The 15,569-nt window shown below is 39.4% G+C and overlaps 1 protein-coding gene across 2 annotated transcripts in view; it reads right to left on the reverse strand.

The window, feature by feature from the left end:
* The window catches only part of NOL4 (nucleolar protein 4), a 191,629-nt gene that overhangs the window by 142,734 nt on the left and 33,326 nt on the right, over positions 1-15,569 (reverse strand). For both annotated transcript variants that reach the window (XM_069005950.1, XM_069005949.1), the window contains exons 2-4: positions 13,872-14,021; positions 3,338-3,449; positions 2,716-2,828 (exon numbers count right to left, since the gene is read on the reverse strand). In XM_069005950.1, coding sequence (XP_068862051.1) covers positions 2,716-2,828; positions 3,338-3,449; positions 13,872-14,021 — 375 coding nt within the window. The remainder of the gene's footprint in view (positions 1-2,715; positions 2,829-3,337; positions 3,450-13,871; positions 14,022-15,569) is intronic.

Raw genomic sequence — 15,569 nt, forward strand, 5'->3', positions numbered from 1 at the left:
GATGATGTACTGCAAATGCCATTCAGGAGCAAGAGTGGGACAACACACAAAGTGAGGCTGTTCTGTACTGCCACAGCAGGACAATGACAAATAAGGAAATAAACATATCTTGTTCTCAGGGATTTGTAAAAAAATAAATGGAAAAGTGAGGGCTTCTCTAACAGCCACCTGTCTGTCTTGCCTTACATAAGGTAGGAGCACCCCAGTTACAGAAGCCGCAAACACCCAAACACTGCCCTCACAGATGAACCGTGGTGCCCACCAGCCTCCCACCCCAGACAGACAGGGCCAGGGCACACGCCAGATGGTTCTGAGGTTTAGGGAAAATGCACTCTGCTTGTTCAAACAGCAAGATAAGAAAACAAACTCCCCCAGACCTTCTGGATTGCTGTGTCTCTGTTAAAATGCAGGGGTATTTCTCATTGAATCCTGCAGGAACCAGCAAGCAGCAGCTTACATATTTCAGTTCTGAGGTTAGGCAATTTGATGGGCTCACAGAAAGGGAGCTCTGGCTGACACTTGCATAGTTATAAAACAACACACATAGGCAGCCTCTGTTTGCCTACAGCATTGCAGAATACCTCCACCTCACTTCCCAAACTCTGTAAACATCTATCTGAATCTGCATGGACACATGGGCATGGGAGCAAAAACTGAGAACCACTGGCATCTTTAAAGCAGCTGCAGCACAGCTCTAAGTTCCCACATAGTGGTGAGTTCTCCCTTTTAGATGAAGCCTGTTTCCCTCTCATCAATGGTCTCAGCTTAAAAATGTTGCATTGAGGATGAGAGAATTAGGAGGCTTTCAGTCATTGTGCTAGCTAGCGGTAGGATCCAAGTTTACTCCTGTCGCAATTCCACACCCTTCCCCAGAAAGAATACAGATATGATTGATTGAATCTTTCCTACAAACCCAAGGCTGTTTTTTAAGGGCATGAAATAGTTTGAACCAGAAAGCTTGCTACTTTGTACTACAACATTTTCACTGTCATTTTGTTCTAAGGGCAACAAATGTACAGCCCGGGAAGAAAAGAAAACCTTGGCAAAACTCTGCTTTGAGGAAAGACATGATGATTATCTTGAGAACTTTCCTTGTGCCCACTCTGCCCTGGAAAAGTCATTATTACTAAAATATACAAAAAATTATTTTCATAAATCCAGAACTTTCCTTTTGCCCACTCTACGCTAAAAAACTTATTATTACTAAAACATATAAAAAATTACTTTCATAAGTCCACTGCTGCAGGCATTTCATACACAGTAACAACAGAGCTGCAAAACTGAGCTGGACAGGAAAATACCAAGTAATGTTAAGTCCTGCTGCCTCCATATCGTTGCCACTGGCTTGTCTAGATGAAAAACTGGTTTAACAAAAATTTCAGTCATCAGACCAGAAAGACTACACCAAAACATTCAGGCTACAGAAGCTCTGAGGCATGTGGTTCTGATCCAGCACGAGTGCTTGACCCTGTTGTGGAAGTAGTAATTTTCAAAGGGAAAAGGTGTAGGAATCAAGGAGTCCTTTAATTCCTAGGGCTACTGCAGAATAAAGCCTCTCTGCTGCTGCTTGAAACCCTGCTTCCAGATCACTGAAATAATCAGGAGACTCAACAGGAAGAAAAGATGACCAGGCTGTATTTACGCATGAAGAATTTTGAGTTTGGGATCTCTCCCTACACCCTCTGCAATTAAAAGGAAAAAAAAGGCCAAACTGAAACAAGGATCCTGATATGTGTAGAAGAGTGATGAAATCCCCATTCTAGGGAGTGTTGAATAATTCCTATTATTAGCCCATATCTATTTATTGGGAAAACAAATCTGGTTGACTCTGCACAAGTCAGAAATCAGTCAGGGTCTTGATATAATCCAGCTGCTAAGGTTGTTTTTGAAGGCTTTCTTTATTAAAAAATATCTTTAGTTGGATGGAAAGATACAGAATGCAGAACTGATTTTTAGCTGGCACATAGCTGATCTTCTATTTGGCAGCTTAAATGGTAAATGAAAAAACTTCCAGCAAAATGAGGTTACTACAAAAAATTCGGTATGTGCCTGTCAATTTATGAAGCACTTCTTAAGATCTGGGAAAACTCTAAATAAATCAGAGAAAGCAAACAATCTTTGAGAAGAAATAAATACAATTCAACCCAAATTCTCTATGAAGAACCTTGATTCTCAGTCTACTTCTCTTCCTTTTCTTCTGCCTTTTTATTCAAAATTTTAAAAGCAACTCCTACTCTTATTTTTAAGCTTTTTGCCTTAAAGATTTCAACTGATGTTGCCAGGACTTTCATCTCTGTCAGTAAATAGTGATATATCATGGTTGCTAACCTTGAGAACACCATGGCATTCATTTCAGCTTTTGATGGTGCTGGTTTCTGGAAGTAGACAATGGAAGTCACTGCTGGGCACAGAACTAAGTCGCGAGTGAATGTGCTGCCCCCATCCCCCTTTCCCCTGGTCCAGTGAAAGAGCACCTTCAGGCAATTCAAAGTACAGCTCACTACCCCCAGTCATAGAAGGGCCATAAGTAACGATATTTTCTCTCAATCTGCTTGAAAACAACCCTGCCTTGGCTTCAGACTGACTGTTTTAGCAACAAAATTATGAAGATGGGATCAACAATCATCTTCACTTCAGTTTCCTAGCTACCTCAAAGACAAGTACAAAATAACACAGGAGAACAGAAAACCAAACTTAAAAGTTTGCAGGTTTTACCTCATCTTGCTGTGAGTTTAGTAGCTGCAGCTTCATGTGTTTCATATAAGCCATAGTAATGGGCATGTTGTAATCAATCATACTGGTCACCAAAGTTGGAGGTTTTCCATTATCTGCAAAAAATAGTTATTATGCATTATATGTTAACTGTGGAGTCTATGTCAGCCTACTCTGCAGTCAAAGTCAGACTGTTATGTCATTTAGCTCCAACTTTTGCATTTTCAATCGCTTGTAGGCTGTACAAATGGAAGTCTCCCAAAGAAAAAGGAAAACCAAGTTCAAACCCTGAAAACTGATGAGTTCTTCTTCCCTAAATGACTAGAGCCCATATACCCTATCTATTCCTTATGCTTAAGCTCCCATACAAACATTTCCATAGCAAAATAAATTATTTCCTCCAGATAAAATCATCCTTCTATTGAGGGTGCAGATGGTATTATACTCCACCCTTAAGTGAAAGCAGAAGATTCACTACCTTCCAGCTTAAGTAAATGAGGTGATCTGACTTGCTGAACTGTTACAGTCTACCAAATTTATATGAACTCTCACCTAAGCTAGGAAAATAAAAATGGGTATTAGAAATAAAATTACTTTACATCCCACTATTTGACACTAAAACTACCTTTATGATCCGCTCCATCTGGGTTTAAATGCATTCTTTTCTGGCACTCTGAGCAGCTCATTAGAAATCGTGTCACCGCTTCTCTCGGTAGGAAGGCATAGGTCTCTGAAATCTGAAATTAATAACAAAATATAAGTGTTATTATGTAAGCTGATTGAGCATGATTTAACAGACCTGATCATCACATTTCCAAATAAGGCACATTATCTTTTAATGCCAGGAAGCACAATGAAAGCATGTTCTGCATACTATGTAGGATTTCAAGAAACATCTCTCCAATCTGCCTACTTATCATCTAATGGCTACTAGCAGTTGGTACTGAACAAAATTCCACTTATATCAAAAGCGGGGTTGTTTTCTGCTTGCAATTCATTTCAAATTCCTTTCAGCAAAAACTCATACATAACAACTATCCCACTGTGGAATGGTATCAAAAAAATTTGGAGACCTTTTTTAATAGCCAATGCCAAAAAAAAAGAAAGCACTTGTCTTATGTGTTCTATGTATTTTTGTTGTAAAAATCCATAGACAGATACAGGACTTGATGTATTAGCAGCAATGAAGGTTGCCTTACTATTTTAAATTTGTACTTGAATGTTTTGTGAAAATATTTTTCAAAATCTTGTGGTTTTATACTTTGGAGTACCTACATTATTTTTACTAATAGTTAAAGAATTTGTGAACCAGTTGATTTTAGAGGCTCTGCTTTACCTGGCAATATCTTGAAACAACAGATTTTAGTTGTTTCTTCATTTCAGCAATGCCATTGTTTCTAACCACATACTCACAAGCAGGCACCAGACGGATTTTTTTCTCTTTTGAAAGGGGAGAGGATGAAGCAGTTGTTGCTGGTTTTAAGGATTGCATTGCCCCCACCCCGAAGGATGCATCTGTCTTTATAGACATTTTGCCTTGCTGAAAAGGACCTGGAGGCTTGTGCCAAGCTGAAAATAAGCTAACGGCGTACTCTCTGATCACAGACAAACTACATCTCATACTTTACATGTGTGGCCAGCAGAACAAGAAAAATTATTTTCCCTCTCTACTCAGTGCTGGTAGGAAAGCAGCTGGAATAATGTGCCCAGGTTTCCTCTCACAGCTCACAGTTCCCCTCCACACTTTAGGAAGGCTGCTAAGAAGCAGGAGATGACTCTGAGCTAGGCCATCATAGCAGCTGGAACCTGAAGGAAACCTTGAAGGAAAGGTTGAGGGAGATAGATTTGTTTCGTGTAGGTTGAGGTCAAGAAAGATCTAATTGTAGCCCACCACTGCCTGAAAGGGAGTTTAAAAACTAGAGAAAAACACTTTATAGTGCATAACCAGGGACAACAACAGTGGTGTCTTGGAACATTCAAACCAGACATCAGCAGAAACTGTTACACTTCGGTGCACTGGAGCAGCTTTTTTAGATGTCTGGAGTTTGATGAAAATATCCAAACTTGGATGTTTTCAAGCCAATAAAAGGCAAACCCATGGCTTTTCTGTGATTCCTTATACTTTGATGCATATACACTGAACAGTGCAAGTGTTGCAATGAATCTCTAGTCTTTCTTTTCCCAACTATGCTGGCTATCTTCCTATAGAGGTAATCCTTAAAGAAAGACCAAGTCCCAGCAAGAGAGATTATGAGAGTGAGTTGTTAATCTGCTTGGACTCCCCTACTGTAAAACCTACAGCAGGATTTGATTTCCTATCAAGCACTATGCTGAGATGCAAGTCTCAGTAGGAAGTGAAGAAGAATGGAGATGGTGTGTATGAAAGTGTGGCTACAGGAAGAACAAAATAACTTTTTTTAACTGGATGTAAATGGGATTACATACTGTCCAAATCACTTCTGCACCTCACAAGGGTGCTAAGAGGAGGAGGAATGGTCAGTTTTAACTCTCTTACACTCTTCCACTTGGTTTGTCACCTACTTAACATATGTTGAATCTTACATTTCCTAAAACTCCATGAACCAAATTTATCAGCAGCAGTATTTTTGAAAATAGGTGGGGTTTAAATTAGTGTTTGTTGATGTGATGTGTCAAATCAATACATAGAAATGATGCATTATAAAGTGGGAATGCAAAATATACCATCATGTTTATAACATTGGTTTTTAGGCTGTTTGTTTTTGTTGTTTTCTTATATAACAGAAATCTTATGGGGGGAGAAGAGAATTAGTATAAAACCACGTATTGTTCTGTGAGGAAAATTGGCAAAGATTTTTTCTGGGCCTGAAACAATTTTTCTGAAAATTAAGGCACTAAATAAAGCCACTTTTGAATGGGAGATCCTACCAAAAATATATTTTTAGATTATTTTTTCCTGGTTTTCATACCCACAGAACAGATGCTTATTTACCTTTCTAATCATGAAAACACTGGTTATGCTCATGCTTTATGGAAACTAAAGAAAGAACCTAAAATCAGCTAGAAATTAGCATTGAAAAAATTGGAAAGTGCATATAGGCAGCAACCTCTCTCTTACAACATTTAACATGTTTAGCACTGCATTGAAATTAATGGAGCTTACCCATGGATTCATTAGTCACCTGCATTTAATAGGAACGCTCCATTTATTGTAATCAAGCATCTCTGTCAAAATTCCAGTTCTGTTCAAACAAGATGAAATCCCTCCCTGGACAGAAAGTGAGATAAGGCCCAGATTTGATAGGTATGCTCCACTGACTATAAGGGAACTGGGTTTTATAACTAAATTCGTCCACAGAGCAGATGCTCATGTCTCCAACCTCCCACTGCAACACAGTTTTAAGGATGCCCTTCCCTAAATAACTCCAGATTTCACCAACTTCTTCCCCTGTTTATTTAATAATTTGAATCAATCACTGGCATTCCTAGACTTCAGCCTGTATAAATTGGCATAACACAACAGGAATCACATTAAAAGAGATACATAAGGAGCATAACCCACAGCAGTCCTCATTCTTGTTGCCTGAATATACAGAAAAGAAAGCTCTCTCCAACTTTCACTGCCAGAAAGCTTATGAATTGCCTCTCCCCAACCCCACAATTTCACGCCCCCAACAGTGCAGACTCTAGTTTGCCATTCATATTTACTTTATAAGATGCAGATAGCCACTTGCTTGCTCCAGCCAAGCTCTGAACCAGCTGTAGCTGAGAAATGCTCAAGAAAATTAGCACAAGGCTGAACACAAAATCCTGTATTTCAGCTCTCAGTAGAGCTTACCAGGTTGTGCATGAGACTGGACTGAGGTAGTTCATGGAGCCGCCTTGCATATGAGTGTTTCAAAGCACAACGTCGAGGCCTATGACACCTTCTAAGCAGCTATACAGAAATACCTGAGTGGTCTGATTTCATCAGGAAAAATTATTTCTGTCCTTCATTCTATCCAAAAGAAAGCAGTAATGACTCAGTCCTTGCTGATGCTGTATCCTCTCACTGCCTTCAGTGGCCCAGGTCCTAGCCCTCTTCTCAAGGCTATTAGCCAATAAAATATATGGCCAGACCATCTTTCTCCATGATGTGTTGTAAAAAATGAATACTGGTTTATTGTAAATCTACACCAAAAAAATTTTTTTAAAAATGCACACACTTCTATATTTTAAGAAAAAATAAAACCAGAAAAATTAAGTTGGGGATATTGCATTATTTGCATACTTTATTATTTACTGACAAATCAGACTGGCATCTTTTTTGTATGACTTACAGGAAACTTCTCATGCACATGCCCGTTCCAATCAAAGATCGGTGAGTGCTGATTTACCATATTGATAAAATTACATGAATTGACTTAAAAAAAAGTATACTTTTCTCAAATATGAAGCTCTAGAAGTATCCTTATGGGATTTCTTACTAGCATTTTTACTGCACATTAGTATATCTTCTGCTGCTTGTAGAGGTGTGTTATCTCATAACAGGATGTATTCTGTATCATGGAGAAATCAGAAAATAAGCAGATTCTAGCAGGTTTGTGTTTAGATATTGTGTATTCAGTACAGCTCTTACAGCTAAATGCTTTTTTACATTGTGAAGATACATGAAGAAACAGAACATCCAGAGCATTAAGTAAAAACTGCAAAAATTATACAGGGGTTTTTTTAGCCTCAGAAATTATAGGATAAAAAGTAAACATTTCCTAACAATACAGTCCATGCACATCTACATATATGTGGTTTTAACTCTGAATTGAGTGGAAAATGAGTTGACTTCAGTGCTTTCAGTCAAAACTTTTATGATCTTACTTCACAATTCACAAAAAGTGTTTGACATATTTTGACATATATGACTGCATCCAAAACATTGCCCAGCAATGAAGGCTTGTCTAGGCTTGTTTATTGGATCCCATGAAGAGCACAACTAGCACAGGCAAGTAATCCACTACCTGAGCATGTAATCTGATTTACCCTGGAGCTAAGCAATGAATGTCCTAATTGTCTGTGAGAAGCCTATTGCATTTCTACTGCATCACTACAGGCAGAGCAAACCAGCAAAGTTTCCTTCATGCTCTCCCATACTCAGATGATTTAAGTGCAGGATGTTGTGATGGTGTAGCTTTCAGAGATAAATTTTTGCTTGGAAAATTAACAACTCCTAAACTGAAAGGCAGATTTTAGGACACATATGGCAGAGTAGGAAAGACAAGTGTGAGGAGAGGGAGTGAAATTTTGCAAGTGAACCTATTAACCTCTAAAGAATTAATATGGAGGATGTATGTGTAGTCTGGAAGATACAATGTGTCAGAATAGAGATTTCGTGTGTGTGTTTGTATTTTTTTAACTAAGGAGGGTAAAGGGGGAAAAGATGATCAAAAGAAGACTCCAGGAGGAGGGAAAGAGAGAGAAAGACAGGGATAGAGTGAAGATGGTAATCTGTCCTGGGCCCACAGCCATCAAACCAGGTGGCAGAAATGGGTTTCTTGATGACAGGAGGGTGAGCCAGCCAAGGGAAGCCCTCTCCTTTCCTCAGCAAGAGGTCACAATAGAAGGCTGACATAGGAAATCAGATATATCACTGCTGGGAGTTTTATCAAGAGCTTGCTACCCCGCTACACTGTGGAAAATGCTGTTCCCTCATGTGCTAAACTTGTGCTTCACAGCTCCCTTCCCCTGTCTCCCCATATAGCAGAAGCTGCTTTCTGTGAGGGAAGCGATGGGAAACACCTGCTGGTGGGACAATTGCCAGGACACTCAACAGTCACCCTTTGCAAAGAAGCAGGAACAAGCCCATAGAGTAAAAGTGCACGGGGCTTGGCTGTTTTGCCATGCACACAAGAATGGTATGGATGCAAGAATTTAAGCATGCTAAGGCCCTGCACAAAGCTCAAGTTCTTCCACTTCCCCAAGGACAAGGTCTGCCCTGTACAGAAACCAGCCAAGCCCCAAACCTACTTTAGCCCTGTTTGATCAGGAAGGAGATGGTTATTTCACAGTACAACCTGTCAAAAAATTATTCCCTGAGGAAAGCACACTCAATGTGATGCTCACAGGGGACTCACAAGCATGTTCTTGTTTTGGGAGGGAAAAAGAGTAACCCCTTGTTTCTCAGTCTCAGAAAGGCTTTTCTTAGGCTGACAGGAGAAAGAGAAGCTACTCAAAAGCTTGATCCAGAATCAAGAAACATTTATCACTGAAACAGCTGGATGAGGCACAAGACCCCAGCTATTGCCCCACATCCAAAAGACTCCTGTTATGCCTCAGATGTTATACATTTATGTACTTCTGATGAGAGTCTTGTCTCAAGCTACTTTCCCTTGACACATTAGTATCTCCCCCATCTTTTGCAAGCCTGCTTCTTCCAGCTCATCAGCTCAGTGGCTCTTTTTTCATTCATGGGTTCTGAGTCTTATTAACCAACCCATTTCATCTGCTCAGACATGACAACCCCCACTAACAATTCAAGTTCACTGCTGTAGTGTTTCAAGGTTTTTCACAGAGACTAGCAGGCTCAACAGACAGATACTAGATCATCTTTCATAGGTAAAAATTTCAAGTAGAATATGTATATAGAATTAGAGGTGCTTAAGGTAGCTATGAGACACACGGTTCTCAGCTAGATGATGCACTTAGTTATGGGAGAATGTGCTCAGATATAACATAGAAAGGTGAGGCACCTACTCAATTGTTTAAATGAATTAAAATCTAATATATTTTTTAAGGATATTAAAACAAAGTAAGGAAAATAAATCTATTCTGAAATATAGGGCTTAATCACTTAATCTAGCCTAACAGTACCTATAGCTGGGCGTTAGAGGTAACACAGATGTTTTAGATCTTCAGTCTCATCACAGACCATTTGCGTTTCTTGAAAAACGTAATGAGGCTATTTTTTTTTTTTCCGGTTTGCACTGAATCACAGAGTTGTCCTGACAGCTTGAGCCTGTTGCATTATGCTGCTACTGTAGCCACAACTTTTCCCCGTTACTCCCACCTCTGATATACCCCTCAGCACTTGTATTTAAGTTGTAGACACAGATGAATAGTTTAAATCAAGAAATGTAGCTCTACAAAGGCACAGAAAGCCTGCTACGCACTTGTTGCATGCCTTTCCCAAATACACCAGATGGATTCTTTTCCTGAACACTTCTCTCCCATGCATCCCCATGCCCAGTTTGATGCCACAGTTCTCCTTTCAGAGTGGGATGCCTATACAAAAATAACTCCCTGAGAACACAGAGTGAAAAGTACTACCCCAAAGCAAAGCAGCTCCCCTCAGACACTGAGCTGTGGCAGCAACTGCTAGCAGAGATACCCCTGCGAGATCCCGGTACTTTCTCCTGACCACGTTGCCTGCATCAGCATTTCACTCCACCTCCTGGGAGGCCCAGCAGAGGACCCAGGGGAAGGCAGGACAAGCACGGACCTCTCTGGGCACTGCTGCTTTCCTTTGCCCTGAGGAACATGCTCTTTTCACCTTCCGTATCTTCCTAGTCACCTGTGCCCCTGCTGAGCAACCACCTCAGCCAGGCCTTGTGTCACATATCCTGCCTTTGTGAGGGAATTATCTCCCAGATCAAGACCTCCAGTGTCTTCCCTGCTTGTAAACTTCCCTGGGAACTGGGAAAATAGCTGATATTAAAAGCGCCACATGAATTATTCCTTCGGTCTGGCACACTTTGGATAGGATTTAAAATTCTTGGTTTCATTTTACATATATAAGCCACGTCTGGGTCATTTACTGGTGTAGATCTACCTAAAGTTATGCTGGCAAGGAATGCAGCACATCAATCTTACCTTGTATACAAGTCAGGCACCCGAAATGAGCACAAAATCTGCCAGTTAAATAGGACACTTCTCCTGTTTTGAATGTTTTCAATGTTATTCTCCCACATCATATACACAGAGTTTATACAATTCTCTTCTGATCTATTTGTGTGAAGAGGAGAAGAGAATGGGACCTTATTCTAAACTTAAATATTGAAGGACAGATGCTTTCCTAGTTTACATACAGGGTTTGTGCCAAAAATCCTAAAGTTTGGTATATTGCTGCCCCAATTAAAATGGAAAGACTCTTCCAGTACTCTGCTCTTTAAGAGGTTTCAAGTACCACATCCTATTTATCTCCCTGCACAGCATCGCTGTAGGAAGTCCCACACAAATCAATCAGTTGTAAAAATATCATGCATTTCCACGCAGCTAACATAAACAAGGCAGTGCAGATTCCCTGAGTTTGTCAAGTGTTCAGAACACACTTTTAGAGAGACATTCTAATGTATTTTAGCACTCCAGCACCCAGGGTGACTTTATAAAAAATTAAAAAGACTCTAGTTATACCAAATTTGTTACTCTATGTACATGCAGACAGTAGTTAATTAAGTCACCTTTGACAATTTCATTACCCTTCCAATCATGCTTGAGCGGCATTCAAAACTTTGAGTGGAGCAGGTTCACTATTGAAAACGAGACTCACAGATATATAAGTAAATCAATTACTTAAAAACAATATGTTGCAATTCCCAAGGGCTGTGCCATTAATTTTTCAAAATACTTAGGTACTGAAAATCCATGACAGTATTTATGAACTTCAGAAGTTCAGGAATTTTGTACCGAATTGTGGTGTTTTCTCCCCATAATTTCTGTGTTAAAAGGTTTTGGTTACCCAGTGAGAGAACAGAAGCAATGTGACCATCTCACGCCAGGGGTTGTGAATTACAAATATCAGTTGTAGCATACTGTTTGTGAACCATCTCTCCTATAAAAGTTCTTCACTCAAACCATTTGGTGAATACTTATGCATGATAAATACATGCAGAGATCTCAGGGATGATTCACTTCTGACACGTGAATAAAGAAACAAGACTAAATTAATCTTGTTCCAGATTCACTTAATGAAATTAAACCCTGCCAAAGTACTCCAGTTTGATTTATAAAGCTTTTAGAGTATAATGTTTTGGGAGACAGTTACCCTAGATACTAACTTTTTCCTCCTTAAAGTGCCACAGGGGAGGTAGGTACTGCATGGCTTCCTGGAACAGACTGACACTACAGCTCTTAATTTTACTAAAGGCATTTTCATGGACAGGTCCAGTAAAGGAGCACGCTTTTCCCCAGATGGTCTGGTAGAGTTTGATGCTTGTTTACTCAAGCTAATTCTTACATCAGAATAGAGAGCAAGAATTGAAATTAGTTTCTTCTGGAGTCTTTTTTCCATTTTTTTAATCTATGGAAGTCTTTCAAAATTATATACGTGAATCCTGTCACTGGGAAATACGACTCGATGCCCTTGATAAATTAATATACAATGAAATGGATGCACAAATATTGCAGACTGATAATGACAAAATCTTACATTTGGGCATCTTTAACGATGCAACAGGCTCATGTCTCAATTGCAATAAAAGTCGACAATAGATGAAACTACTGTGTAGGCTACTGAATCTGCACAAATAGTTCTTCTCACCAAAGATACACTAGTCTTTCATGCTATTCACAAATTTCTTATCTGACCTGTAATCATGGGATTCTTATGGTAGTAAATATTATACTTGGCACACATGTGTGGGATGATGACTTGAAGTATTGTATTTATAGCTGGCAGCATTCCTTATAGCTGTATATTTTTCTAAGATGTTTGTGACCTATACCTTTGAACAGATTGCTGAAGTAAAACAAAATAGAAAGAGAAAGGTCAATGGAAAATACCACTTTTCTAATGCTTTCCGAAAGAGAAGACAAAGTATCAAAATGGCTGAGGTGCCAGATAAAAATTAATTTAGAGAGTTTGCATTTGTTCACCCTGAAATAACACTCTAAGCCTTACAAAAGCACACCCACATGAAAGATGTCTTCATATGTCTGTCTTAAGGTCAATACCTCTGGGAACAAATTAGAAGAAATTTTGCCAAGAGCTTATCCCACAACAAACCATCTGAAATAGCCTATAAATAAAATATCTGTGAAGGGATTCACAGATACAGAGAAAAGACTGTTATATGGATAAAAAAAAAAACAGTAATGGAAAAACAGCTATTTCTCACAGCCAAAATTGAATCAGAAACCTGGAGTTTCCCCATATTTTGGTGACCTCTGATGAAAAACAGTTCAAATAACTGCAGGTTGTTTTTAAGAGGAAGAGCTGTGTTGAGGGTGGTAGGTCACCTCAGGGCGCTGTCCACAGCTCCCTGCCAGCCTCATCCCACTGGGACCAGAGGGAGAGGTGCCTTGGATGCCCTGCACTCTGGCCAGGGGTGTGTGATGAGCCCTGGCTGGACACCCCTGCTCTGCCACACCGGGGGGGCCCTGGAGCTTCAGCAACTGGAAACAGCCAGGCAGATGGGTCAGGATCAACCTCTGAGTGTGCCTGGCCCTATCACAGCCCTACACATGGAAAGTTGGTCACCCAAATCCAGGTAAGACCATACATTTTAAGCACCTTGGGAAAGTGCAGCAAATGTTTCATTAGTTCTCCACAAGAAAATTAAGTGTTGTATTTGTGTCACTAATCACAAAAGCTATTTGCAGCTATTTTAAGACTGTACTGATACAACCAAAATTTTAGAAATAATATTTTCTCCCTACTCAGCCAGTTTATGCAGGTATGAGAGGTGCCCCCTTAACACTTTCCTTACTGTACCTAGTAGCTTTCCAGCCCTTTGAATTTAGGACATTTACACATTTTCATACCATTAAACCATTAGGTACTACTTAGTCTGCAGCAATAAACTACAAGGCACCTGCATTTTTATGCTGAAATACAGCAACCCATTTAGCCAAGTTGCGACAATACCTTCTAAGTCTTCTTTAACACTTCATCCATTTAATAGCAATTAATTAATACAGAGCAATTAGAAAAATTGTGAAACCATTACAGAAATAGCAAATTCTCCTCTCGTACCAATGAGAGAATCTCTAGTGAAGTCAATGGATGTGGCCCTTATTACACAGCAAATGTGATTTCTAAATGATATGTCTTCATGCATTACTGAAAGATCTCTGGAATCAATTGGTGAGGTTACCAGTACTAATTCAGTTGGAAAAAACCCCACAAATCTCATGCCATGTGACTAAGCCCAAATAATTCACATTTTTAAAGACTCATATTCACTTTTAGTCTTTTTTTTTTTTTTACTTACTGCTTTATACGTTCTCTTTTGTCCAGCATGTTTTCTGATTTGTTCTCCATTAGGCCCAGTTTCAACATGCATGGAATAGATAATGTCAAAGAAATCTTCTACGACAGCCACCCGCCGTAAAGACAGCTTCTCATCTACACCTACTCCATCCTGCAAAGGGAAAAAAATAAAAAAGAGAACAGAAAAAGTAAGGGAGACAAGATGAATAGATAAATTGTGATAATCATAAGACACATTGTCCTTTTTTAGAAGGGAGTTAAAGACTCTTCCATTAATATCTGAAGATCACCCACCCTACAGACACAGTATTGTAGGAAAGCTGTGTGATCACAAGGATCACTGCAAGCAGTCCATTTTGCCAAACCAGGGCATTTGGCTTCTTAATAGGAAGTGATCTTCCACTCCAGTATTTTTTTAAATATTTTAAAAAACAAAACAAAAAGTATCTGTTCTTCTTTCTCTAAATGCACAGACACAATTCAAAGGCAGAAGCAGTCCCAAAGACGTGGCACAAAAATGCATTATGTGGTTGTTAGTAAGGATGCAACAGTTCTTTTATTCTCACGCTCCCTTCCCAGTAAATCTGTGCCTAGCATTTCACAAAGGTATTTAATAAAAGGTTTTAACTCAAAGAGCTGACTGTAATTATGAATACGAAGGAAGTTGTTACAAACAATTTGCCCCTGCAAAAATTGCTTGAAGACATACTCCATGAGGACATACCACAATATGAGGAAAAGAAAGGGATGTTGTTAAAATTTTCTACTTTTGCACACAGACGTCTGACTGGAAGAAGTGACAGAAAAGTGAGAACACCTAGCATCTGATTTTCAAAAGTGATAGTGTCATGATAGCTAAAGGCTTCTAAAAAGAAACAGTCCCCAATATCTCTGAAATTAACCAGTGCAGTTCAGTTCCCGCCTTTTTAACAGAACCACCCACACGAGGTTTTGTTTGTTTTACAGCTGCCTATGGACAGAGTTCTAATGCAGGGGCAGGTACTGGGACTCTTGTTTTTCCAGAATAGACATCTATCAAGCAGGCTGCATTTTGTAATACAACATCAGTATATGAAGAATGAAATAAGAATGGCCAATTCCCTTGTACTCCAACACTGTATTCGAATTTAGATCTTTGGAGGCAGCAGCATAACCTAACATTCACTGTGTATTTTAAGCAATAAGGCTGTTCCAAACTTAATATATTTTATAACATCATTACTGATCATGTAATTCATGCCACAACAATACTGATTTACATGGGCACTTCTATGACAAAATACATGCAATTATGGCTTCAGTGACCAAATAAAAACAAAAGATGAGAAACTAAAAGGTAATAATTATGTATGACTCCCACTTGCTGTCCCCCGATCATAATTCCTTGCTAACACACTCCACTAAGTTTGCTGTATGTGGACAAACATGATTCATTTTTCTCACTCCCCCTATTTTTATTCCAGCCCACTTCAATTTTTTATATATTTTGAAGAAAGAACCCAGATAATCCCAACAGCTCCAAAGAACCCCCCAGGGTGACATAGAGGACCTCTGACACATTCCTAGTAGCAATGGAGAAAATGTCAATACCTTTATAGCGTAACCTTCTAAACGTGCATTATTCCAAGTGATAGTGGTTTAGGAGGTGTTGATGCACTACCAGCCAGACAGGTTACACCCTGTCCTGCTCCAGTATGCC

The sequence above is a fragment of the Aphelocoma coerulescens genome, chromosome 2 (assembly GCF_041296385.1).
Source record: "Aphelocoma coerulescens isolate FSJ_1873_10779 chromosome 2, UR_Acoe_1.0, whole genome shotgun sequence".
NCBI classification, from domain to species: domain Eukaryota; kingdom Metazoa; phylum Chordata; class Aves; order Passeriformes; family Corvidae; genus Aphelocoma; species Aphelocoma coerulescens.